Source organism: Anser anser (genome assembly GCF_964211835.1).
Source record: "Anser anser genome assembly, chromosome: 9".
NCBI lineage: Eukaryota > Metazoa > Chordata > Aves > Anseriformes > Anatidae > Anser > Anser anser.
Genome location: NC_139729.1, coordinates 25,856,191 through 25,882,878, shown reverse-complemented (window position 1 = coordinate 25,882,878; position 26,688 = coordinate 25,856,191). Strand labels below are relative to the sequence as shown.

The 26,688-nt window shown below is 40.7% G+C and overlaps 1 protein-coding gene across 1 annotated transcript in view; it reads left to right on the top strand.

Annotated features, from left to right (window-relative positions):
• Positions 1 to 8,190, top strand: part of LOC310903845 (uncharacterized protein) — a 41,102-nt gene extending 32,912 nt beyond the window's left edge. Inside the window, exons 10-11 of the mRNA XM_083847809.1 lie at positions 1,559 to 1,724; positions 7,934 to 8,190. Coding sequence (XP_083703935.1) covers positions 1,559 to 1,724; positions 7,934 to 8,075 — 308 coding nt within the window. The 3' untranslated portion in view covers positions 8,076 to 8,190. The remainder of the gene's footprint in view (positions 1 to 1,558; positions 1,725 to 7,933) is intronic.
• Positions 8,191 to 26,688: the final 18,498 nt, after the last annotated feature.

Below are 26,688 nucleotides of genomic sequence, written 5' to 3'. Positions count from 1 at the left end.
TTCAAGCACAAAAGCAAGGAGGTTTGTAGCAGTATTGGTAAGGCTGGAGTGTCAGTCTGGATTTTCAGCCTTAAGTCTGAATTTCCTTGGTTTTGTGGATTTGTCAAACATTTAACAGTGTTTAAACAAACTTTTTTCCTGATGACATTCAAACCTCTTATAATACAGCCTTTTTAAGGAAAGAAAAAATAGTAGTAGTAAAATGATGGTGTTACTGTGGTGAGGAATAGGTCGCTGTCTTGTGTGCACACAGCAGTGGTGGGAGCTGGACACCTGAGCTCCTTCCTCATCCTTGTGTGATGGCAAGCTGGGTCCTCTCCGCAGGGGTTTCACTTCTCTGTGCCTCAGTTTCCTGAACAATAGCCTGAAGATCATATTTACAAATCTCTGAAGGTGCCCTCATTAATTAGTCAGTATATAATATGTGCAAAGTGGTTTAACATGCTTGGATGGAGAGTGTTGCAGAACATTTCAGAGGGGATTGTAATTGCCAGTGACCGGAGAGGACCCCGATGCAGAGTACGTGTCAGCACAGTTCACCCCTTCAGAGCATCTTCAATTAAAATTGCTCAAGGACAGGAGCACTCAGATTCCCATTCCTGCCAGCCTGTTAAAGAGCGATAAAGGAAGTAGGGAACTGCAATTCTATAAAATGAATATTGAATTGGATGAAACACATCCTTTTTTTACATGTATTACATAAAATGCAATTTTCCAAATTTTGCAAATAGCCCAAATTGTTCTAGGTACAATTGCCTTTATAAAATTTACTATATGAAAGGAGGAAACATCACTATGTGGAACAGAAATATGTTACGAAATTCCATAAGCTCACATTGTGCACTGAAAATGCTGTGGCCTGGTTTTAATTCTGCAAAATTCAACAAATACTGGACTATAGCACACTTTCCCATTTATATTTTTAAATGGGAGTGCAGCATTGTCATTTGTAAGTGATCTCTTGACAGTGCGCCGTGAGCTGCTTAGCCACTGATTAACAGAGGTTATTGTAAAGGTCTCCCAATTAATAAAAATAAAAATTCAGTGGTCCAGCTGTCAAACATGGAGCTGCATTTCTTATGGTGCATTCATCAGTTAAAGCACTCTCAGTTACTACTTTCTATGTTACATCACGCTTGCTTGCTGAGCTAGATTATGAAGACAAAGTTCACTTGTTGGTGGAATACGTTACCCTAATTTGAATTTGAAATGGATGACATCCCATTATTTAGCTTAATCTAAATTCAGAAAAATATGCAATTAAAAGAGCTACATTACCTATACAATTTAAATATGAACTGCCTCTAAATATCCAGCTCTGAAAGGTAATATTTGGACCATGTATGAGAATATAAGAAATAATCACCAAGGGCGGATAGACAGTAATTGTTACAGAAGATATTAAAAAGAATGAGAAAGTCTTTTATTAGATTTCCACCAGGATAAACAAGCACTGAGAATGAGTAGGTCTAATAAGAAGTGATGTAGGTGTTGAAATACATCACCAGTACACTGACATGCAAAACTTTATTTATTTATTGCTGTTTATCAAAAAAAGCTCCAGAGAGAAAGTCCCAAGACATTGCCAAGGTAACGCTGTGCTGTGAGATGTGGAAGCCCTGCATGTCCTCAGGAGCCACTACTGCTCGCACCCAGGTGTGTCGGTGTTGGCAGCAAAGGGAGCAACTGCAGCAGTGCCTGACCACTGGAGAGCAAGACGACAGGTTGTGTCATCAATACTACTTTGGGAAGTTCTTTGCAAGTTTGTGTCCTACATACAGACCTAGTCCTTCAGTTCAGGATCTTATTGCTTTTCTGAGACTCAAGAATTATATTAATTCTCCAAAGTTAACCCTTAGTGGCTAAACTAAATCTTTACTTTTTCAAATTCCAGTTTATGTACCTAATGACATAATAAGGCTCTTTTTTATCGATGAATACATGCTTTTTTTTTTTCTCCTGTTTCATGAACAGTGACAAATGACAGGCACTGTTTATATCCCTTTCAGAGAAAGTATATTTCTGAGTGTCTTTGAGCAGGTAAAACTTGTGTGCATGCTCTGTGTACTGGCACAATAACACAGGGTGATGGTTAAACGCACTTCATGGACCTTTAAGAGCTGTTACTTGGCGCGTATCTGAACATGCAAGAGTTGGCTCAGTGGATTCTAATTTGAAATAATTGCTCTCAATTTTCTAATAGTAAGCAGTCAGCTAATATCACAAACATCAGCCTTTGCAGAAATCTTCCATACATTTCCACCCCAAACCAAGAGTTTAATAAGCAATTAATTCCTGAAACGATGCATAGCTATCTGCAATAGCCATTTATAGGCACTGCAACAAAGTCATTTCAGAAGACTAAAATTGAGCTGATGAACGTTTCCAAATGTACCTGTATAAATAACAATAATAATAATAATAATAAAAGTTAGAAATATTTGTATGAGGTCTAGAGTGATAACGAAAAGGGCAAGCTGTCACTTTCTAAAGTTAACTTTTCTAACTCACACCTGGAAACTTTCTGCACTTGGAAGAGCTGTGACTGACGCCACAGGGAAGCATTTTCGGAGCTGAGTGGAGAACCTCACAGTGCAGCCACCGAAACAGAGCTCAGGAGGCACATCTGCCCCTGCGGCACTCGCTGGTAGTTCCTATTCAGGCTCAGGAATAACCCCCGAGCAGCTTCTCAAAAGGAAATGACCCAAAACTGGCAACTAACAAAGCGTGGCAGCATCAGTGCATAATGGCACATTATACAGATGATATTTTCCTTAAGATACATATCAAGTGTGGTGTCAGCTGTGGCCCATACTCGGCTCCGTTGCTTGCCCCAGCCCCTCACAGTGCGTGGAGCTCTGCCGTGCTCAGGACCAGCTCACTGGTGCTGGTGCTTGGCCATGGGCTTGCTTTCTGCACCCAAGGTGCCTCCTAAGAAGGCACCTGGGCTTCTCCCTCACTGAGAAGATAGAGCAGCAACTCTCGTGACATCCCGGATCTGCTTTGCAAGCTGGTGTCTATCACCACGGTGTACCGTCATGCTGTAAGAACAGTCAAAAAGTTTTGCTAAATCGGTGATGGTGGTGGTCATACCTGGATCCTCTGCAACAGCACAGGGGGCAGGGAGGGGGTGGCTGTCCAAAACAGATTCCCTAGTTTAGTCATTACTCTGGCACTGTTGGCCATGCAGGAGATCCTAATAGCCAAAAGCCTTTACAGAGCCTTCATCTCACATCCCAGACTTTTTCAGACATTTCTGCACCTAAAAAACACTCCAAGCAAACTAATATGATTGTTATCAAGCATTCACAGTTATTCATTCTCTTATGTTACTTTATTTCCCAGACTCTTCATGGCTAGCCATTATGTTTTCTCCTTTTTCTAATGTTCATCGCCTCCTTCCATTCCCTGTCTACAGTCTATCGCCATGCCTGTGGGGACCACGTGCAGTTCCAAAGCTCTTGTTTGACATGGAGTGATTCCTCAGGCCACCTTTAATAAGACAGAAAATTGTAGCTTCCAATGCTCAGACTAATTCCCCAATAGCAGGTTGAAAATTACGGTGAGACCGTTAGGAATGCCCACAGCCCGGGCACACGTGGAGCACCTGCTGTGCCAGAAGGAGGAAGGGAGAGGTGGCCATTGGGAATGTCTTCCCATCCTTTGGAATGTCCTCTTCTGTTCCCAACAACTGGGAAGATGGCAAATGACTGTCACCCCCCCCCTTGCTGCCATCTGCAGTCTAGTCGCTTATAGACATCTGGCCAAATGATGAGTTAAGGAAGCTTGCAGCAGATGTTTGCAGGTTCAGAAGTATACAGAGGGTTTCTGCTTGGTCTGATGAGTTTAACCAGTAGAAACAAAACACATTTTTCTTCCTCTACAGCTGAAAGAGCTGAAGTCCAGGAAAGGTGTGCCTTTCCAATAAATCCGCCAACTCATAAATCTTTCCTGATCTTGCTTGAAAAATTTTAATAGCTTTGAAATACATTTTTATGTTGTTCCAAAATTGCCAAAGGTGTTCATTTTCCTCTCATTGGTCGGCTTTTGCACCATAAGATATGGTAGCAGCTTACACCTTTGGTTTCTGCACAGATTTTTAATAAACAGAGTCTTTGATTTGTTTCAGTTTGCCAAGAAATAATGGGAATTCTCCATTGATAATTACGAAGGGATCATTAAAAGGTAGCTTTCTATATATTCACGTTCACATCTCTAACTGCCCTCAATTAGGCTTATCAGCACTGATTAATCCTGCCCATTCTGCAGTGTAAGTGTGGAGATTTTGAAAACAAAGACAAAGTATTTAAAATAAATTGGCCAGAAATGTTTGGAATGTGTTTCTATACAAGGGGAATGCTAAGTAGCTCTTATTGTAGATGTTTTCTAGCTAAAGGCAATATTATCTATCAGACCCATTAGGAACTTGTTGATGCAAATTGCTGTGGTCTTTAATGCCACTTGCATTTCCTGAAAGTTCATTAAAATTAAGGTACTGGCTTTATCTAATTAAGCAGCCAATATCCATCTCTTTCTTTCAGTTTGTCTCCAGTTAGTCTGCTTTCAAAAACAAGATTTTCTTTGAAAGTTCTTGATGACATTTTTATATTTTCACTCACGTCTCTAACTGTATTTATCTGATCTTCTGGTAAATCCTGTAGGGCTGAATCTAGTGAATCCATTATTTAGTCTACACCACTAGAACGCAATTCAATAATTCAATACCATTCAAAAATTTAAACCTATTTTTAGACATTTGATTCCTCATTCAGCTTCTTCTTTATAGAAAGAAACCCATATATTTCACTGTCAATGTTTTATTAGCTGTTTCTGTTTTGGCTTTTAATTGAACTGAATTAACTCTTACCAACATACTGTGAACTAAATGATAAAAATTTCACACAGAATTTTATAAATGTTACCTACATAATAAGTGCTATTTTAGTTAACTCTCCTAGATACCACAAACAAACAAACAACAGCAGCAAAAACAAACGACAACAACAAACAAAAAAGATAATTCAGGAAGGATTCATTAGCTATGAGAAAATATACATTAATAATACAATAATACATCAGGGAAAATGTTACTGATATTTTGTTAGAAAGTCTTTGCACATCAAATATGTTATCTCAGTCAACTTTATTACTAAATTTGTACAACTTTATTGCTAAATTTGCATACAAAACGGAACAGCTGAAACCCCAAAGAACACCTCTCTCAAATTTTCAAACACAATGCTACAACTGAAAATAATAGTTTCAATGTTCACATGAAATTTCTTGGCTTAAAAAGCGCGGCACAGATTTTGCTGTGTATTTGTTTAATTTTAACTTTAAACATTTTATTCATCTGGGTGGGATTGTTTGCACTCACTCAGTGTGACTCTCCAGGTCACAAGTATCTCACGATCACTTTAGAACTAGAGCTTCCAAAATTATAATTCACTATAAAGTAGTCCTGAAAACATAGCAGATATGAAAGTATAGATGAAACAGTCTTAGAAGTAAATCATGTGCACAATGATGTCTATCAACATCCCTAGTTATCCCTTGCTAGATTCTTGTTACCATGGCGTTGCCTGTACTTCCTATGATAGTGATAAATTCCTCCTGCACTAAGGTTAATCTTGGGTGAACTCAGTACACGTGGTAAAAGTTTGTAAGCTCATTTGGGTTGTTCATCTGCATTGTGCATTACTGTAAAAACAAAAATACCCACACAATCCTTAAGATTCAACATGGAAATTGTCAGAGCAGAAATAGGTAGGCTTATTGTCCCATTTGCTAGAGGAAAGATCAGTCCATAACTAAGAAGGATTTTCTATCAACATGTTGTGGGATGAAAAGATGCTTAGGATTTTGAAATAAAATGTGTCTATGAGTAATGAACAAGGGTACATTACATTGATGAGAATTACAGCGCTCTCTGGGCATATTATGGGGTTGTATGAAGGTTTCCTAGAGACTAAAAAATGTAGGTGCTGCTCAACACAAAGCCCATTAAATTCTGGGGCCCAAAATGAAGAGAAAAAAAATAAAGTCTTTTTAGTTTCTATGACGGAGCATGCATTCACCCTGCAAACTTATATTATGCTTGGCAGTTTGCATCAGTAAACAAAGTTTGCTTTAGTATCTCCTTATTTACATTTGCCTGCACCAGTAATGCTATATCACATGCCAGGGGTAGCCCTGGGCAATAAGCTGGCAAGAGCCTTGTTTCCTTGTCACAGGAGCTCTGTGATTTCCAGCCAAGGGTATATGCTCACTGCATATATATCATTGACTAACAGCAACAGCCCTAGAAAACCCTGCAGCTCATACTTGCTTCAGGCTGAGATGTGATTTAGACTGGCAGAGAAAGGCTTTTGCTGCCATTACCCTTTGCAAATAGTGACATCCTCATGCAGCTGTTTCTTTATTAACTCAGATGGTTCCCCAAAGTCACCTTCCAAAGGGTGCAGGAATCTATTGCGGGTTGGCTCTTCCTGGCCATTAAAAAATAAACCTCACCATTTCCAGTTCATAATTTATGCTTGGTTTGGTGAGGGTGCACGTGTAATTGCATAGAAGAAATTCCAGCTGCTGGGAGCAGCCAGCACATCACGGGCGCTGGGGTTGCTCTGTGCGCAGAGGCGTTTGGCGTGGCAGAGCCTCATGCCCCAGACCCACCACTGCCAGCTCCTTGAGCACTGGCCTGTTGTGTGAAAAAGCGGTGTCTAAAGCGAGATTTTGGGCTTGAGGGGTGCAGGAGGACTTTGCTGAATGTCTGGCCTTATTTTCAGGGGAATTCAGATTCAGATCAGTAACAGTTTCAGTTTCTCCAAAAACAGGGAAATGTTTCAGTTAGCAGTTGAATACAGAAGCAGGTACTGCACATCCAAACACCATCACAACATGAAGACAAACCACAAAAGGTTCTTTCCTTGCAGTTTAAAGTCTAGCAAGCAAACTTGTTTGATGGCTTATCAGCTACCGTGAGTTTAGCATTTGAGCGTTTTCAAGACGGAATCCGATAGGAGAAACGGCATCTTTCCAGAGTGTCATTAGGAGATGACATTTAGAAAAGAGAGTCAAAGACTTATTAAAATTTGATCTGTGCTTCAGGATCTTCTTTCAAGTGAATCATTCATCTTTCCAGCGAGGCTTTGTGTGGGCTCCCAGGCTGGCACATGTTTTCCTGCACCCTCAAAGCTTTATGAATTTACGATGATTAGAGAATGTCAGGAATTCAAGTACCAGCTTGAAGCAGAGCATGCTTTGGAAGGCAGCATTTTAAATTCCTGCCCATACATTGTTCGGTGCCCACCAGTCTGCAGCAGCCATGCTGATTGCTGGTGGAGTAGAAAGCAATTAGGGAAGCGGCTGCTGCTTAGAGCTCTTGCCGTAGCTGAACTTGCTAGTCGCAGGCGTGCTGAGGACTGTTTATTTGAGAAAGGGCTTACTAGAGAGAATGACATTCATACATTTTGGTTGGCGACAATTTTATGAAGAGCTGTGGAACGCTGCTTTTTTTTCCTCTCCCTGGAAACATGCTCTGTAGGAAAAAACAAAACGCTGTAAACAGGAGAGGCTGCCAGAAAGGTGAAGAGTAATTCCTATGACCAGATATGATCAACTAGTGATGAGGAAAAGGTGGATAAAGAAGAAATAACATAGCTCCTTTGTTTCCGAATGTAGAGTTGATTAAGACATCAGCTTATTCTGCTTCCATCTTCATTTATTAAATTGTCAGCTTCTATCTGTCCCAAGAGATATCCGTGTAGTGAATATTGACGACGGAAAGAGAGTTCTGGAGCCGTGCATGATATTTCAGGGTTAGCTTCCCATTAAAAGCATATTAATTTCAGGGGCTTAAAAAGCTGAGGCAAGTAATGTATTTGGGCTCAACTTCTGTCATTTATCACATATTACTTTTTTGGTCAATGTTTAGAGATGAAGCCCTTGACTGCGTGTCCCACCTGCTCTCACGCTATGTCCAAAGTGTACATCAGCAACTTCCAAGTGATTCTGATGCAAAACTGTATCCTAGCCGCAATCTGAAGGTGAAGAAGAGGAAGAAAGAGCAAAGCTGAGCTCTCTCACAGAGCCGCCGCAGCTCCCCGTGCTACAGGTGTTAGCGGCGGCACTCGAACTGAAGGAGCCTCTCCCTCAGCTCTCTCTTTAGCTGACCTGCTTACAGCTCTCAAGGTGAGATCATAGCAAATGCATAGAAAGTCTAATGAGCTGAACCCAGATTTGTGAAAGGGTGCAAATCCTGGTTTAGTGTATTGAAGAGTCTTCAGCTTGTAAGCACCTTTACTGGAGTCAACACAAGCTGGATTCATGCCCACAATCTGGGAATAAAAGGCCCTCCTTTGTGTTACCTGCCCCCTAAGATGTCTTTGAATCTGTAGCTGTCTGGTGAGTGAGGTTTCCCAACACTGCAGTAGACTGTTTCAAAATAATACTACAGCTTGCTGAAAGTCACAGCATCCTTGAGCTTTCACTGCCTTACTGTTATTATTGTTGTTATTGTTACTGTTATTAGACTTCGTAATGCACCGAGCTCCCAAGTGCTCTCTGCTATTGCTAAGATTACACAATACTTCAAGGAATTTTAAAGACAGCTGTTTTGTGCACGCTTGAAAGAAACGGGGGAGGCAGGTGTGACATTGCTTCGTACACTGATACGCAGCATTGCTATGCAGAATTAAACTGCGGAGGTAGGTGATCCCTCCTGTTGTATGTAAGCCATGGGGAAAAAGTCTGGAAAGAGACCTCAAATATGCAAGGCAGGGGCCACAGTTCACTGCCTGTCCTTCATGGCACACCTGACATTTTGACAGAGACTAAATGACTTTTTGCTTTGGGTCAGGAACCAGTCCGAGGAGTTTACTGTCAGACTACGCAACTAGAAAGTCTCAAAATGTTGTGTAGTCCATCCTCCTGTCCCTGTCCCATAGCAGAACCACACATATTTCTCAGATTTCTCATTAAAAGTGCTAAATGGATGTTGGAAAGAGGATTGGATAAAAGCTACTGGAGACCAGGAGAGGAAGAAAATGAGGAACGATTTTAGCTACAAATGACATGACAGTTTTTTAAGAGGGAATGAACGGCCTTTATGTGTGCAAACCCCATTTGCAATTTAAGAAGATGCTGTGCCTGCAACTAGGATTATGCAGAAAGATATATCACTGACATTAGTGTTAAAATTCTTAAACTCACTGTAATTTTCAGGGACAGGTAGTTTATAACATCTGAATGCTTGCTTTCTGTCTTGAGCACTAAGTCCTTGATGGCCTGAGTTTGTGACAAGAGTTCTGCTTAGAGCTGACTCTGGACTTGGAGGGGCTGTGGCAGCCTGGGGCTTTTCCTGGGTCTGCTTTTGGAAGAGATTTAAAAGAGCAATACACGTGCCCAAGCTTTTGTGGAGTATAAAGTTGTTGGAATAATTTCCACAGCTGGGATATTCCAGTAAGAGTTTTGTGAGACACTCAGCTAAGGAAAAAAATCCCTTTCACTCATCATAAAAATAATAACCTAATGTAATATTAAAAACAATTCAGTAAAATATTTAAGGCTGAAGAGAAAGTCACTTAATTTTCAGCCTAGCGCATCTAATAGTGGGGGCAGCATACTCATATCATCCTTACTTAAGAAGGTGGCAGGAGCTCCCTGGGGGATCAGGGCTCAGGTGGGACATCAGCCCAGCCTGCAGGGGGTGGGCGGGGGGGGGGGGGGGGGAGTTTTTGGCCACACCTGCAGGCTAGCCCTGAAAAGGAGCTGCAAGGCCTAGCCTGAGAGGCTATGAAGCTGAAGGAGTAAGAGAGGGGTGGTGGTGCTAGCCGCTGCTGCTGCCTGGGTGGAGTAGCTGAAAAACAGTGTGCAAGAAGGAAGAGAAGAAGTTCAAGCCCCAGGTAAGGTGTAGATGCTTAAATCAACCTGTGTTTGCTTGGGTTCCTGCTGAGAAGGTCCCTTAAAGAGGGGAATGTAGGAGCATGTGCTTGGTAGAAGGAGTGCAGGGTAGGACTGCAGAGCCTGGAAGGAAGCAGAATGAGCACATCTATGAAGTCCTAGTCCATTTAAAACACAGAAGCTCTTGTAATACTGTATGGGTAACATCAACTAATCTAATCACACAAAATGACAATCAAGCTGAGCACGGTGAAACCCCAAGGCCACCTACATGGGTACATCACAAATGAATGGCTTTTGTTTTTTTACTTTAAGCAGATGCCTGCAACTTCTGCTAACGCCCCCTGTTGAGGGTGGCAGGCTCTGGGTGGGGGAGGATGATGGTGTTCAGAAGCACTGAGATCCTTCAAAATATTCTACCCAAGGTGTTTCAAGGGGGGGAGTGGGCCAGTGCCACAGGAAGCAGGTGGATGACTCCAGGTGGGTGGTGGGGAAAATTAGGTCTCTAGGCCTGCAGAGCTGTGGCCTCAGGAAAAAGGCAGATTGTAATGAATTATAGTGGAGAGCTATGGATGCTTCTGAGCAGGTATGTGTCTGCCAAAGAGTACGTGGTTGTTCCTGCTTCTATTTTGACAAGTCTGATCTTTGAAACCAGTAATTGTCAGTACTCATCGTTTTATAATTATGCTCTGCTCTGTTAGAATAAACCAATATATCAACAGGGAGGAACCAACTAAAAGCCCTCCCTTTGTGCGTGGCAAAACCAAACTGAGTTTTAAAAGCTGCTGTTGTTTTATACTTCTAAGCTTGAAATTTCCAAGCAGCAGTAGGAAGCTGAATGGTAAAAAGGGATTGTAAACCAGAGGTGCTTTGTTGGTGACCATAGAGGCTAGGATAACGTAGCAGTCTCCCAATAAATAGCTAAATGCAAAGTGTCAAGGAGAACACAGGATTATTTACTGTGACACTTGAGGTATTATGAGAGGTAATAGGCTGAAAAAAAAGGAGAAGAAAAATGTAAGTTTTATAGCATGAAAAAAAATCCCTGGCAGTGAAACTTACTAGGTTGTGGAACAGTTTTCTGAAGGAAGCGCTAGCAACCTTCTGGTTTGGGAAGCTAAAAACTATAGAGTAAAATACTGGTAAAATGCAGAGCAAGAAATAACCTTTCACACTCCAAAAAATAATGTGTGGCTGATGTATATGTTTGAGGGGATGGTCCTGAAGCTACTTTGGGGAAAAGGCATGAACTTCGTAAATGAGGACTTCCAGAGGCTGATTATTGTGATGCATTGGAGAACAGGTGCATGTGATGTTTAATGCAACAGTGGCAGAGCTTCATTTCTTCATCTGTGGTGCTCTGATTTTACCTCCCTCTGCACCGAACAGCAGCTTTGGGAGGGGGGTTGGCTGTTGAACCTCACTGTCAGCCGTCAAATCAGATGGAGTCCAGCTGGTTGACTTGTGTGCGCGCGCGGTGCTTGTGTGCATGTTCATGTCATATCTGGGGCAACGTGCCAAAAGCTTCACTGTCTGTCCTGGGGCAGGTAGGCAGACACTCACTGCAGTGTGGCTCTTTGCATCCAACAAATCAAAACGGTTGGTAAATGACACTTGATCAAGCAAGCTGGTGACTTTGTGTCCGTGCAGTGCTTTTGTGGGGTTTTTGATGGTGATGATCCATCTTTCTTCATGGTAGTTCATCATATAATCATTCATACTATATACCATGATATACATGTGGTACATTAAAGGAAATCAGGGTGTTTATCACTAGTTACACTATATTAAAAAGTCTGTATTTTATATAAAGTTTATATTAGTAAGGATTTAAACGAACAAACAAAAAACTAAATACAAGCATCCCACTGCATAACTTTTGGTTTGATATCAAAGTTTAGCGTAGCACAAAAGTAGGAGACTGACTAGTACTGGTTTGCATTTTAACAATGCATTTCTTTCTAAGATGCAAACTGAAATAAGGTCATAGTCTTAGTTAGAAAGTCAATTAACTCAGGGAGCAGAATGGAAGTTAATACTGATCCAGTAATGTGCATCTCAGTGGTAATTAATTCAGGTCTTTGTAGCAGCTTCAGGAAAGTAATTTCCTATTCTATAGGAAGAAACTGCAAAATGTTTTCTTTGGTTCTAGGGCCTTCAATTATGATGAATAAATAATTGGCGCAGTCTTGTTTTTTGAAGCCCATTATATAGTCTTGGAAGACTAGAATTGATTTCTGTGGCAGAAGCTATTTTGCAGAGCAAGGGAAGCAAGAGACAAAAGACTGGTTCCTTTTCTTTAAGTTGTGTATTATCATTTAATTGAGCCAAGTTAAACTCTTGCTTAGAATTACTACTGTACGAAACGCGTTCAGTTGACATGACATGCATTTAATATCTTGAACACTAAGATATTACTTCCCTTTACATTAAAGGCTATCGTTAGCATTATACATAATTTCAGCATGAAATATTTACTTTGACACAAGAATGCCTTTTAGATGCTGGTTGATGCTTATGGCATTAGAAAAGAGCACTCACAGGTGAACTCCAGGGTTAGTGGGAGGGTTCACTGTCAGTGTATAGGAGCAGGTAGGCTCAGTGTGAAAAGTGTATTTCCTAGAGGAGTAGGAATTAACATCAAAAGTACATGTTGTTGGGCCCTTACTTTACGGCACAGCTAAGGATATTCAGAGTGCAAGTCTGCTGGAGCAAACATTTGTTTTGCTGACACTAGTAGCATACTTCAGGCTGCTATATTGGGCCTTAAGTCTAAAGGCAATCAAAGAGAGAAAGGAACTAAAACAATCCATTATGGCTCATTGCCAAACAACCTGAATCCTGGCTCTGTACTAACAGAGCAAGATAATAATACCAATTGGCTCTTTGTCTTTTTATAAAAGCCACATCACATCCATTCATTCATTTTCTCTAATTGCTACCCCAGATAGCTTTTCCTTTACAGGTTACCTTGTTTGGGCTGCGTATCTGAAGTCTGTGTTGCTATCTGTTTTAACTACTGTTTTGAACAGCAACCTGTAGGACCTGTGAGTTTAAGCATGGCAGTACACTCTCCACATAACACCAAAACATCAGGATGCTGGTTTTGTGAGCAGTGTTTTGCTAACAAGCACATCTGCAGGAAATTACATAAGAGGAAATAGTAAGCTAATGATCTAGAAAGCATCATGGTGCACAGTAAATGGAGCAAAGAAAGGGCTATCTTGATGGACGATTCTCCTGTTTCCTCTCATCATTGCTAAAAGACAATGCTAAAACCCTCTTGCTCTCTTTCGAGCATCTTATGAATGTAGTCTTGGAAAACTTGGTCTTTTTGTATGGTTAGCTTTGCACTGTCTCATTGGGTATTGAAACAACACTGTGCTTGGAGCATGGCTCCTAGGGAAACTAATCACCATAAGTAGATGAAGTTGAGCAAGAGTTTAGCTATGAATTTCAGAAGACTTGAAAGTGAAGCACAAGAGTATTGGAAGCTGAATTTGTCACCATGGCGTTATGGCATAGTCCTGGTAAAGCGTGCAGAGCACAGGCAATGGGAGGGGAATGGCCATATGGAGCAGCAGATTGTGTTTCTTAACTAATAAAATGAGTGAAGTGTGCTATGAAGGGGTTTTGTCTAGACCACTCTTCTTTTGAAGGCCAAGTGTTAATTCCTACAGCTTCTATGATCCGAGATTTGATTTTACTTTTCCCTTGCTTAGTAAGATTAGATATTTAGTACAAAATAGTCTGTATATCGATTAAAATTAGTGGATATATAAAATGATTAAAAATGGCTTCTTGACAGCACATTCAGGATGGTCTGAATCACCCACTGGGTAACATGTCTCTGACTGCAGAGCTGAGTTAAACTAAGTGGAGACTAAGCCATCACTAATGTCTTAGCCTAACAAGTGTTGACACCATGAAATTGAAGTTGGGTGTGAAATCAAGGTTACATGGTTGCTTACACCTTTATTATTATTATTCAGTAATTTGAGAGTGTGTATTGTTTTTCCTCTTCCCCCTCCCTTCTAAAAAAAAAAAAAGAAATCAATCCTTAACTCCATTCTGGACTCTGAAAGGGGTGTTTTAGTCAAATTAAGTTCTATGAACAGTATATACAAGCCAAGCAATTCATAAAGTTAGTTTGAATCTCCTACTTGTCACAGAATATTGGAGTAGTTGAGTATTTCTGTGTCTCATCTGTATGTTCTCCTCTAGTCTGCAAACAGTCATTATAAAATCGGGATATGGTACTTCTAGAATGACTCAGTTCATTATTAAAGGATACTGAGCCTGAAAGGCTAGAGATAATTACTTTTTCATACTATTAAAAGTGTTCATAAAAACATGGCATTATTTTAAGGTTCAATGTGAGGTATATGACTAAAATAGCATTAAAATTTTATTTTTACATTCTACAAATATAATGACATTTAAAATATGACATTTAGAAGCCAGAACTTCTAATATCAAATGATGTCAGCATATGTGGCAATATTTCTTTCCCAATTGCAGATAGATGACTGTCAATGTCACCTTCAGTACCTGCTATTAGTAGTTATCAGCTGTAAAAATCTATTTGTAGAAGTTCTGTGGCAGACTATAGACATTAGCAAAGTCAGTTAATTAGTCTCTGCTGCTACATGAACAGTACAACTACTTCCACTTTTCACTTTGATTTTGTTGACCAGCAGAGTTTTCAGGCGAATGCGTGGAGTCCAATTAATATGTTGTGGGCTTGCACAGAGGCTGCAGCTCACACTTCTGTGTGGTTTAAGCTAGGTATCTGCTGCGTGTAACTTTCATTTATTTTGTCCACATGTGCTACCATCTGCACTGCTCTTCAACAAAAGTTCTTCTGGGCACTCTTCATTTCGGATCTGGTATGCATACATTTTGAAACATACAGAGCAACTGGGAAAGCGGATGGATCCAGAGTCTAGTCTTGCAGAGTTCTTATTTGAAAATTATTATACATTATATCTCCCAATTAACCAATACTAAAGTACAAATTTTACATACTTCTCTTCATAGATATCTGTAATTCTGATTGTATATCACACTGAACTCTTAAATTTCACTTAGCATTTAGTTGGAGCCCCTGTCAATGAAACTTCTATGTAATAAGTGAAGAAAGCTAGAGCAGTTACCAATTGCGTGTCATGTCATGGCTTTCTCAAACTTGCTCGATCATTGAATTTTTTTCCTCTTCTCCAGTGTTTGTTTCTCTTTTGGTCAGTTTAGTAGTATGGTTCTTACTGTAGTTTTAGCAAATTTTGCTACTACATTTTTGCAACTCCATCTATGACTCTAGCTTCATTCGTTGCAGTTTCCTGGGTTGCTTGTCCCTTCTTGTTGCCCCTTGTTTTCATTTCCCTCCTTGTGTTTTCACTTATTGCTGGATTTGTACAGATTTGACTTAGTCTGAAAGCAAGATATATCACAGGAAAGTAAATTAATTCACTGAGACACTAGCCTTCCTTGTTTTCAAACACTTGTTTACTGTATATGTGATGAAAGCTGGCATCTTGGGGCACATGGGGAATCATTTAAATCATACAAGTAGAACATCCCACTTGGTATATTTTGGAAACAGAATTACAAAAATAAGGATAACCAAAAACTCAACTCTGTATTGTAGAATTTTGTAAAAGAAAATTTTTAAATATACAAGAAAATGGGCTTGAAACAGGAAATCACAAAGATCTTTAGAGAAATGCTATCAGAAGTGAGAAGGTAGCATTTTTTAAAAGTACCATTCTGTTGGTAAATGCTGATTTCTGGGCTTCTAAATAAGCAGGTGTTTTTTTTGTAAAGTAATATGTAAATATTTTTCCAGTTAAACACGACTTTGTGCTCAGTGCTTTTGCAGAGCCCTACTTCTATTTAGAACCATAGGTGCCAAATCAGGAAGGCGCTCCAGCATGTGCACCCTCCCCAAAGAATTCAACAGCCCCGAGAGTGCAACAAGCTGATGCTTAAGTCAGGAGGGAGGAGCTGGGCTCCTTGCTTAGGGGGTTATTGCTTTTATTTTTTGTCATGAGAAGAAATATTGGCTAGGAAGGAATAACGTATGTCTTTGAGTACTTTTGAAGGCTTTTTAACAGCGTTTTCCATGAAAATCAAACAACTTCATAGCGAATTTTGTATGTATATACCCACCGGATTCCTTCCTACAGTCCTTTGTTTGTGTTTCTTGGTTAATGTAGATTAGAGATGTTAGCAGATTTTCTGCATCTGTGGGAAGTTGCTGTAGGGAAGGTAAGGAGCTATATATTGGAATATTTTATTTCTATCTTAAATGACAACTGAGCTCTGTTGGTACCTGCTCGTGTGTTGAATTAAGTATTAAAATAATGTGGGTATTCTTAAGGATCCGTGACTACTATGGGTACAAATGTGCTTCTATTACCTTCCCAATATATTGATTTATATTTAAAAATATTGGAAGCTATTTTAGTACCAAGAAGAAACTCTGCGGTGATATCCAGAACTGGCAGTTTTGTGTATTGATGGGAAGAAATATTCTGTGTGTGAGAGCTGCATGGGGAGAGGTTAAAAAAAAAAAAAAGCAACTGTGTTTTTAAATTGATTTTCAAATCAAGGCCTTAACTTCTCTTAAATCAGCAAAAAGTGGTATGCCTCTGAACTGGTAATCTTCAGGTATACTGAATTCCTTTGCCTATTTTCTTGGATGAGATTAGATTTGGACTGTGCAGATCCTATCCTGTCAAAAAAGCTTGCATCCTGAAGTGGCCCATCACTCCAAAGTGACCTGTTTGTTCTTCATAAACGAATGCACTCCTGCAACAATCAGCAAGCTTTAGCTCAGGTCGCTTTGTCCCTAATGCAGTCCCAGAATTTCTCATCTCTCCTGGTTATGGCCGTCCACTTGTAGATACATCACTTGAAATAACTATGCTGACAACCAGCAAGCACTTAAGCATACATTGAAATGATCTCCTGTGCTGAGATGCTCTGGCAAATGCCTCGTTTGCTTTGTGATCAGATGTGGAGCACTCAAGCTTTTGTCTAAGGATCCCCTCCTGAAAAAGTGCCTACAAAAGCTTGTTTGCTGATGCTGATAGTGAGGTAGTGTGCCACCCTTTGAAACATAAAAATAATGAGATGAGCACTTTGGCGTTTCTGGAAGGGAAATGTTTCCCTCCGTGGACTGAAAGCCTGTCACCAAGTGTGTGAAGATCATACAAAAACAGATACTAAGAGGAGAAGATAACTGCTGAAGTAGTATGAACCCAGGTCTGGAAAAGTGTGAAACTTAAATGAGATAATTTCCTCCTTATTGCAAGACTGCAGCAGCGGTTACGGTGTTGCAATGCATCCGGTGGGTTGTCAAGATGCTCATTTGTTTCTGTGATTACTCATCTCTCCACACAAGCTAACAATAGTGGCACCTCTGAGCGCGACACAGACACCCGAGGATGCGCAAGGCTTTGTTCCTCTGCGGTGTGTAATTGAGGCATCGAGCCGCAGGCAGGCGGGAGGCACAGCGAGTGTTTGCGGTGGTTAGTGCCGATGTTCTTGGGGTGGTTACTGTGCATTCAAATAGGACTTGTGTAGTTTCGTTTTGTGTTTTTTATTCCTGTTCAGAAATCCTATAGCTGTTGAAATCAATGTTGTCATTTTATTTTGTAGCCTTGAAGCCTGAGAGCGGTAGTGGAGTTATTTATTTCTGCAGACGGTACAGTTATACACGGGAAATGAGCAATGAAATTGCACATGCTTTAAAATGTTCAAGTATGAACAATCAAAACAGTGTGGAAACTAGGTGCATAATAGAAAAATCGAGCTAATTTATGTTCATTGCAAGATGAAATAAAAACATCCATGCCTGTGCAGGTTGGCTGGAACAGCTCCAAGAGCTCGCCCCCAACAGTGGGATGCTTCCCCCATGGGTTTCCCACATGCTCCAGAGCAGTGGGACACCGGTTTTTCTGGCAGGAGAGCTGGCCACCCCTCCATTTAAGCTGGCACCTCAGCACCGCGGTCCAGCACTGGGAAGGGGCGTCAGAAATCTGCACATCGCAGCCCTCTGGGGAACGGGCAGGTGAGGCGACCTCTGCCTGCGCTGAGACAGGAGCTGAAGGACTCCTGCAGGGGCCATTACAGTCACGGAGGAGAAGGGAATCAAAGAAACAAGGAATAAATAAGCATTCATTTCTAGCATAAAATCAAGCTAGTGGAAAGTAAAATGAACAAACAAAGGAACGGAGAAGGGGAAAAAAATCGGATAGCTTATGTTGAGAGAATAATGAGGAAGGGTAATTGGAATGACTCATAAGTATAAATTAGACCCACTTCATGTTACTGAGACCTAGCAGGAGGGATGGCATGGCTGGAATGATAAAATCAATAGTGAGAACCTATTTAAGATGAATCAATTAAGGGAGAAAAGTAAGAAGAGTGGTATTTTATAATATAAGTGACATTAGTTCTTTCCTATCTTGGGGGTAAATTATCTTCAGTGCTCAGTGGCCTAAAAGAGCCAGAATTGCTGTGAACAGCAGGACCCCACACCCAAATGGCCAGAACAATCTCTTTACACCTTGGACAATTGTATTGGGAAAGATGGGGGGAAAAAAAAATAAAAGCTTAGGCAACTTCTGCCACCATGTGAGGCCTTGGAGCAGATGGTATGGGGTGGAAATATCACTCTGATGTACCACTGAATTCAGAGGGCTGATGGAGAGAAGTCCTAATTTGAAATATGCTGCATCTTCAGACTCAGTTGTAGAGTGCTTATTGGCATATAAAGCTGAGTATGCTAAGGAAATGAAAAGTTATTTCTTTGTTCTCCAAGTCCTCTTGAGCTGATAATAAATATTATGCAAAACCAGAATGGAGTCCAGGAGCTTGATACTTCAAAAACATCAGAGCTGCAAAAATATGTGGACCAAAAACAATGTAATAAAGAATTTATACTGAGGAAGACAGGAATGCGCTTTGGGGCCATAAGGAAGAGGACTTTGTGGAGTGGGTTAGTAAGCTAGGCTCAAGCAGCACTTATTACAGTATTGCTGAATGCTGTCCTACACCCATGGAGAGGAAGGTGGCCTTTCCCTTGGGCTGGGAAGCTTGTCCTGGGAACTGAGATGGCCCACAGGGAGAGGTAAACATGAGCCCATGCAGAAATGCCATCATAAAGGCCAATGAAACCACCAGCATCTTGTGATGGAAGAGGAAGAACAGGGGAATTCCAGGAGTGGTGCATGTGCCGCTTCTCCTGCAGGCGAGTGCTTGGCACCAGGCCTTCAGGGAAGGCTTTCAATAACTGAAGCGTATAAAGAAAGACAGAATGGTTACAGGACTTTAAACGATGAAAGGAAACAAGGAGAAACTTGGGTTTCAGAGAAACTCCACTCCCTGATCTAAGGCCTTGGGAGTGATTTGGTGATGGACGTACTGGACAGTGCAGAATTTGGAGGAAAACAGGATGACTGCTCAGTCAGCAACCAGTGCAGACAGTCATACTCAGCAGATGCAGCTCTTTAGCAACAGGGACCATTAACCGGGAGTATAAACTCAAAATGATTTCTGAAAAGTTCTTCTCCCTCCCGAGGCTTTGTACCAGACAATATTTTTTCTTAGAAAAAACAGTCTCCAACAAGGGTTAGGTCCTGTGTTTTCTGTCATGTTAAAGTTGATTATTGCATTAGTGTTGATTTCAAAGAAAAAAAAAAACATTTCTGAACAGTTTTTTAAACTTTCCTAAATTTGGCTGAGACTTTTTTTTATTGTTGTCTAAGTAAAATTTCTGTAAACTAAATTTATTGTGAACTCCCAAAAGGAAATATCAACTATTAACTATTTAAACATGATTATTTTTTCTATTGGGTACTGTAACTAATCTTTCTTATTTATATTCATTTTTTTCTTAAAAAGTGATGAGACTGCAAAAGACACTGAATAATGAGTCCACCCTTTCCCAAGGAAACAGAACATGATTCAAACTCAAATTCACTCCCATAATACAGATTACTAAAACAACAATCACTTCGCCCTGCTCTAGAAATTGAATACATAAATCATACATGAATAATATTTTTAATACCTAAACAAAGGTATTCCAAAAATTGTTCTGCAGCATAAAACTGTTCTGGCCTATAGAGTTTTATCTTTCACCAAGCTGTGAAATGATATTGAGGATCTTTAGGTGCAAGTGGTTCAGAGAGCGTATTGTTGAGGGCCGGTGAAAGATGGATGTTTCTGGGCTTGGATTTCCACTGAGCAGTGCCTGAATCGGAGGACTCAATAGGATGCTGGTCTCCATCTGCACTGTCTGACCCAAATTAGATCAGAAATCAGTGGGCTGTCAAGAATGAGTCACGCTGAAGTATCTAATAATATAACTGAGTGCCTGACAAGAGAGGTGGGAGGGGGGTTCATATTTCAAATGCTAATAGGACACCAAAAAAGAGGGCAAGATGGTGGAAGGTACTGGCTGAAATTAGGCTAATTACGAACCTGGCAATTCTGGCTAAGTGACTACCCAGATTTTAGATCCTGTATGGCTGAGCGGTGCTTACTTTTGATGCAGTTTGAATTTACATTTGTTTTCTAATAAATGCTGTAAGGAAGTTTTAGGAAGCTACTGAGGTGTCTCCAGCTGAGAAGTCTGAGAGGAAGGGGAAGCGTGCAGCTGAGGGCAGCGGGGCGCTCCGAGCTGGAGCATTGCAGACAAGCCCCAGGGGAGAAAGGCACTTGCTCCTGCAAACAGATGACAATGTGTGCTCTGTGGCCGTGTGGATGTGTGACAGTCCCCTTCCTCTGTGCCTCTTCCATCCGTCCTAGCATTGGTGGCACCACCTGCAGTGCCCCATGGGTGCCAGTCCTGGTTTGACAGGGTGTGGAATTACTGCTGGGCTACCTCCCTGAGGGCTGAGATTTGTTTTTTTGTGGATTGTGTGTTTTTGTTTGTAACTTTCTCAGATAATATTGTACTTGTTAAATCCAGATGTTTATGGTATTCAAAATACCTGTATCCCCTGCCATACAAATGCAGCAGGAGCCGCCTGTTGTAAAGCTCTGCCAGGGAGGAATTTCGATTCAATAGCAGCAAAGAAGCTGTATTATTTCAGAAGGTTCTGCTGTCAATAGGTGGCAATAATATTCTTCACTGCAGTCACTTAATGTATGTTTACAGTTTTCCTCCGCCCCGGTTGGAAATTTTATAACATAGTCTCAAGTTATTTATATCTCCAAAGTTCTGCATTTCCACCATTACAATTTTTCATGTCAGTATAGGCCAGCTATGGGGGAGGCATAGCATGACATTACTTTATTAAAGCTGACACTTTGCCTTGGATTGAATGAGTTTTCATCCTCTGCATGTGCTGCCAAAAATCATTAGCATTCCGGTTCTGTTTTGCTATCAACTAATCTCCACCAAAATATTTGCATGAAATCACATTCGTACACAGGTCAGATACACACCAACAAATACATAATCTGAGCCCCAGGTTGCTGCTGCTCCTGTTGAGGTGCTCAGAGCACGGCGTCGTCGCTCAGCCTGGTTTCTGGGAGCAGGCAGGCAGAGCTTCCGCAGGCACTGTCGCCGTTCCTCTCTCGGGTGCTGATTTATACAGTACGAATCCAAGGCATCTGAAAACACGTCTGTCTGTGTGGCTTATCAGAAAGGGTGATGACATTAAGGCTTCTTGCAAATTTTTCATCTTTGAAGCTTATGGAGTGGAAATGCATCCTTTTAGTGGTGAACATTTGCTGAATCTGTTTAAGCGCACATCCACGCTCAAAATGTGAGCAAGTCTGTAAAATGTTCAGACAAATACCAAAATCGGGCAGGATGGATGCTGTCAAGTGCTCCCTGCAGAGGTTATTCTACTTTCCTCTATTCTGTTTTTTAACATCCTCTTAAAATCTGAGAACACCATTTTCATAAGTTTTGTCCTGCTTCAGCTTGGCAGCAGTGGGTACACAGTATTACAGTTTCCCATGAAATGCTTTCCCTATGTAGGTTTTAAAAGAGATTATAGTATTTTAAAGTTACATTCAGATCACGGTCACAAAAAATAAAATAAAATCCTAAGTTGATGCACAACCTTTACTAGTATTTTCCTGAACTCTGATATGAGAAACCAGGACTTGCCCTCGCTGTATATGAATATACGTGCACAGCACGAATTTACCCTTGATTTGGGAGGTCAGCTTCTCCCTTTCACACAACCTGAGTGCCGGGGAATCACGGTGTCCCACAGCGTTATTGCAAGGGAAGGAAGGCAGGTGATCTGCTTGCCGAGTATTTTGTACTTGCACACACACAGTGTCCTTAATTCTCTCCAGCAACCACTCTTTACAGCTCTTCATCCGCAGTCTCCAAGGGCTTTGAAGAAGACCGTTTTACCCTCTCCAATTTCCTTTTGCAACACTTGAAGCAGCTTTCCCTGAATTACCCCAAGGCTGGTTAAGGTTAAAGTTGCTCTACATTCCTGAAAGCTGGCAGACCCCTGAGACAGACACCCGTGTGGGTGCATGTGTCGTTTGGCATCGCAGCAGCGCACTGCAAGGGTTTGCACAGCCCGCCTGCTGGTGCAAGATGTTTCAGCAGTCACACCTTTGCCAGCTCTGCCGCCTGGACGTATTGCATTAGAAGACATGTGCCACGCAATCTGTAGGTACTGTGCTGCTTTCTTCAAGTTGCTGTGACGTTTCTGCCAGAATATTCTCAGGGATTTCTTTATTCACTGAATAAAAGGAACTTAAAAATCTATGATGTTATCAAATAAACAATAAATAAGCAAATGGAAGCACTTTGGACCATTCATTTGCCTTCAAATATATATATATATCCTATTTCTGCAGACTGTGGCTAGGTTTCAGAGACTTAACATGGTCTCCTTGGAGGTGCAGACTGCAGGCACAGGTTTGTGCCAGATGAGCAATTTCTCAGTGCTATCAAGAAAAGGTAGTGGTGATCATTAGCTTTCTCTAATTTCCTTCTTGTTCTCCTATATCATTGAAATATGACATTAAAAACAAATAAAACCATAACTTGCTAATATCGGTGGAAATCAATCAGAAATAGTATCTTATATAGACTTGTAAAAGAGGAAGAGATATTAAGGAAACTGCATCCTCAGGGCTGTTTCTCCTCACCCTTTCCCGTTCACGATGATTGGATTTTTATATCCCTGATGTGAACATGGCAGGGCAACATTATTATAGTGACTAGCACAATAAAGTCCTCAGTCTTTCTGTATTAAAAATTAATTCTTTTATAGAAATCCCCCAAGTAAGGGAAGATGTACGGATTTAATAGAAATTCCTAAGATTTCAAACGTTATCTGAGAAATTTTATTTTCGTTATACTGAAAAATATGTTTATAATTCATCTGTATTTGCTATTCAATTCACAGCTCATAAAGCAAATTGAATTAATTCTTGGAGTTACTTAAATGCGTTTTAAAAGTACAGTAGGTATTTCATAATTTTATAGTTTATCCTTAATCAGTACTACCCATAGTACATTTTAATCTTTATTGATATTATTGTTATTAGGGAAAATACAACAGTTTCCCATACATTTTCTAAGTCCACAGTGGTACAACTTTAAGTAGCACATCACTGCACACTCTTATTTTCGTCCCGTTGTCATGTGTGATAGAGTTAGATCTTTATCTATCAATATTATCCACGCTAACCTTGCCAGATTGAGTTTGTGAAAACTTTTTGGTATTGATCTCTTCTGGTTTCATCACATCTTCTCCAGCAGATTGCCTTTGGGCTTGGCACCGAGGGAATGCTGATTAGGGAGGGCTGTTTATTGTAATACCGATGGAGAATGACAATGAAGCTCCTGTTAGAAACGTCCTGCCTGGAGAACGACGATTGTGAGAGCAGTGAAGGTTAAACGCTGATAACTGTATTGGTGAGTCAGTACAATAGATCTAAGTGTGCCATCTGCATCCCGGGAGGTCTTCAAGATGGGGCTGGCTAAAGCCCTGAGCAGCCTGGTGGGATGCAGTGACTGTCCCTGCCTCGAGCAGGAGGTGGGCGTAACAGACCACAGGTGAACCGTGCTGCTTGGAAGGGTGAAGCACGGTGGCAGTCTCCTCTTGGTTTTGGTTTTTGGCTGTGCAGAAGTATAGCAGCAAATGGAGACCCAGGGAGTGTTTTTTTTTTTTTTTGTGGAATGATGCCCAAAATTGCTGGCTGTGTCCCCTGGTTCCTGCCCATCACCTCTGGCTGCATCGCATCAGGCTGGTGCTGCTGCCACACAAACATCCGTTTGCCTGCATTCACAGAAAGTTAAAGAGCAAATTGTATTACACTCAAATAATGTTTTCTAAAAATTGCTGATAGTTTCCTGCAGTCAAGTAAAATACATGTACTCTTTTTTTAAACTTGAGATTTTTCTTTCCATATGGGCCCAAAGTTCCCAAAAGGTGTTGGAGTAATGCAGCTGTGAGCTGAGGCCCCCTGCTCTGCCTCTGGGAGCAGACCAGACCTGCTGCTCTGATGCTTGTAGCAAGTGGAAGAATTAAGTACAAATGTGGAGGTAATTACATGGAAAATAGCACAGGAAAAATAGAATGATAAAAAGGCAGCAATTAAGAACTGATAAGAGAGCTATAACATGGAGATGAGTGTATTTGTTCAATAGATTTTAAGTTTTAGGTAAACAAAAGTGATATTTCAGAAAGGATGTAGACAACACAATAAAGGTAAATGAGAATACAGTGGAAAAAAGAGAAATGCAATAAATGAATGAATGTTAATTACTAATTGTAGATCAGCAGCACATAAAATATGTATGGCTTTGTACATAGGTTGGCAATTATATATAGCTTAGGTTTGTAGAGAGCTATTTCTGTTACCTGTTTTGCTTCCCAAACAGGACAGAAACAATTTGTCACACACTTAGAGCCTCGGCTTTCAAAAAGTGGTGCAACACAGTGCAGAATCAGGGTCAACCACTGTTGCTGCTTTTTAATATCAGTAGAGAAATGACTTTGCACTCACCACATCGAGAAGATTGTGAAGTTCAGAAAGTACCACCTGCTCTCTTAAATGGGCAGGGATAAGAAGTGATGCTGGAAGAAAGGTAAAAGTGATAGGATAAGATATGAAATGTAATAGGGAATGCAAGTAGTTGCCAGCAAAACACCAAAAGGCATCCTCAGTTTGTAAAGCTGTAAATACCACTGCTGTGATCAGCTTCTGGGAAAACACAGCAGAACAGGCCGTGTACTTGACCGCTGAAGATGTCAAGATGTTGAACGTGATATGTACCTGATGTCTGAAGATGTCAAGACGTTGTTCATCTAATTTGCCCAGTTTAAAAAAGCCTCAGGCAGCCTCCAGCTTCTTGCCTTGCTGGAGCGCTCTGACCTCCATCCTCCCCTGGAGCAACCCTGGGACCCCTGGTCCTAGGTGTCCATCCCAGGCTGCTGCTGGAGCCCCATCACCCCCTGAAACCCAGCACCTCTCACCTGGACTGAAAAAACAATATTCAGTCAGGTTTTATGTGCTACAACAAAACAGTCTCCGGTAGATTAATTCAGCAAATTGTTGAAGAGCAAACCAATGCGCTCTGCATGGAAAATTATCTGTTTCAAACTTCCACACTATACTTTAGATATATTATTGCTTTTACTGATATAAAATGAAATTAATGTGCAAGAAGCTACTGTGTCACACAAACTTGCTTGGTCGCTTCAGTGCTTTGCAGCCCTTGTGGAACCTGTTAAACTCTGGGGTTAAATGAATGCTTCTGCACAGGAACAACTCTTTAAAAGCATGACTGCACCGTCTACTGTATGCACACATGCACCTGCACACTTGCATCCACCACTGTATTAATGTCAACACAACTGGCAACAAAAGTGAAAGAATAGAGGCCACATTGTGGTTTCTCCAAGGAGGTGTCTGAATATTGTTGAAAGAAATCTTTTTATTTTGTTTTTTAAAAAAAAGTCATATCCATTATTTTCTATTTTTCAGTGATGTTTATAATACAGAGAGATTGTGATTTTTACCTAATTGTATGTTTCTCTCTTAAAAAAATAATAATGCTTTTCAAAGCAAGACAGCTGGTGACTGTGGCTGCTTTTATATTTATAATATTTACTGTGTTTAAAAATATAATGCAGTATTTAAGGTGCATTACTTAGGAAATTAAAAGTAGTGTTTCCAGTAGAACGATGGTCTCCCACTTCAGTGGAAGGGCTGCATGGAAAAGATCCCCATACCTTCATTTGTTGAAACTCCACAGAGCCCCATGAGTAGTACAGCTGCTAAGGGAACATGAGTGATCTCATTAGACAGCCTGAGTGCAGAGATTTCAGCAAACGGGTACTTTTAGGTCAGCTCATTCTCTACAAAAAGAAGAATGCATGAAAAATATGTTCAAATGCTGTGTACAAGTGGTGCTAGCAAATTTCATAAAGCGTAATTAAATTCATGATTAATGTATGTAATGTCACAAAACTCAGTAATCTAGTGTCTAAATTAAAACTTCTTCAGAAACTGGTCACTGCCCCTAAAATAGTCTACGTTCCTAAGCAAAGATCCCATAGTAAATACAAATGGCACCTAGTACAAAGCCATGTGTCTGCGTGACGTGTTTTGTTATTTAGTTTATCTCCTTTGACTCTGCTTAAAATCCTTACAAAGGCTGAGAATTAAAAATAATAATAATAAAAAACTTACAAATGCAAAACCTCCATCATAAACCCCTCCTCCCTCTGTTTTCTGAAGCACCTGGTGATTTTCAATGGCTCTTTCCTTTTACATGCCCAAGCT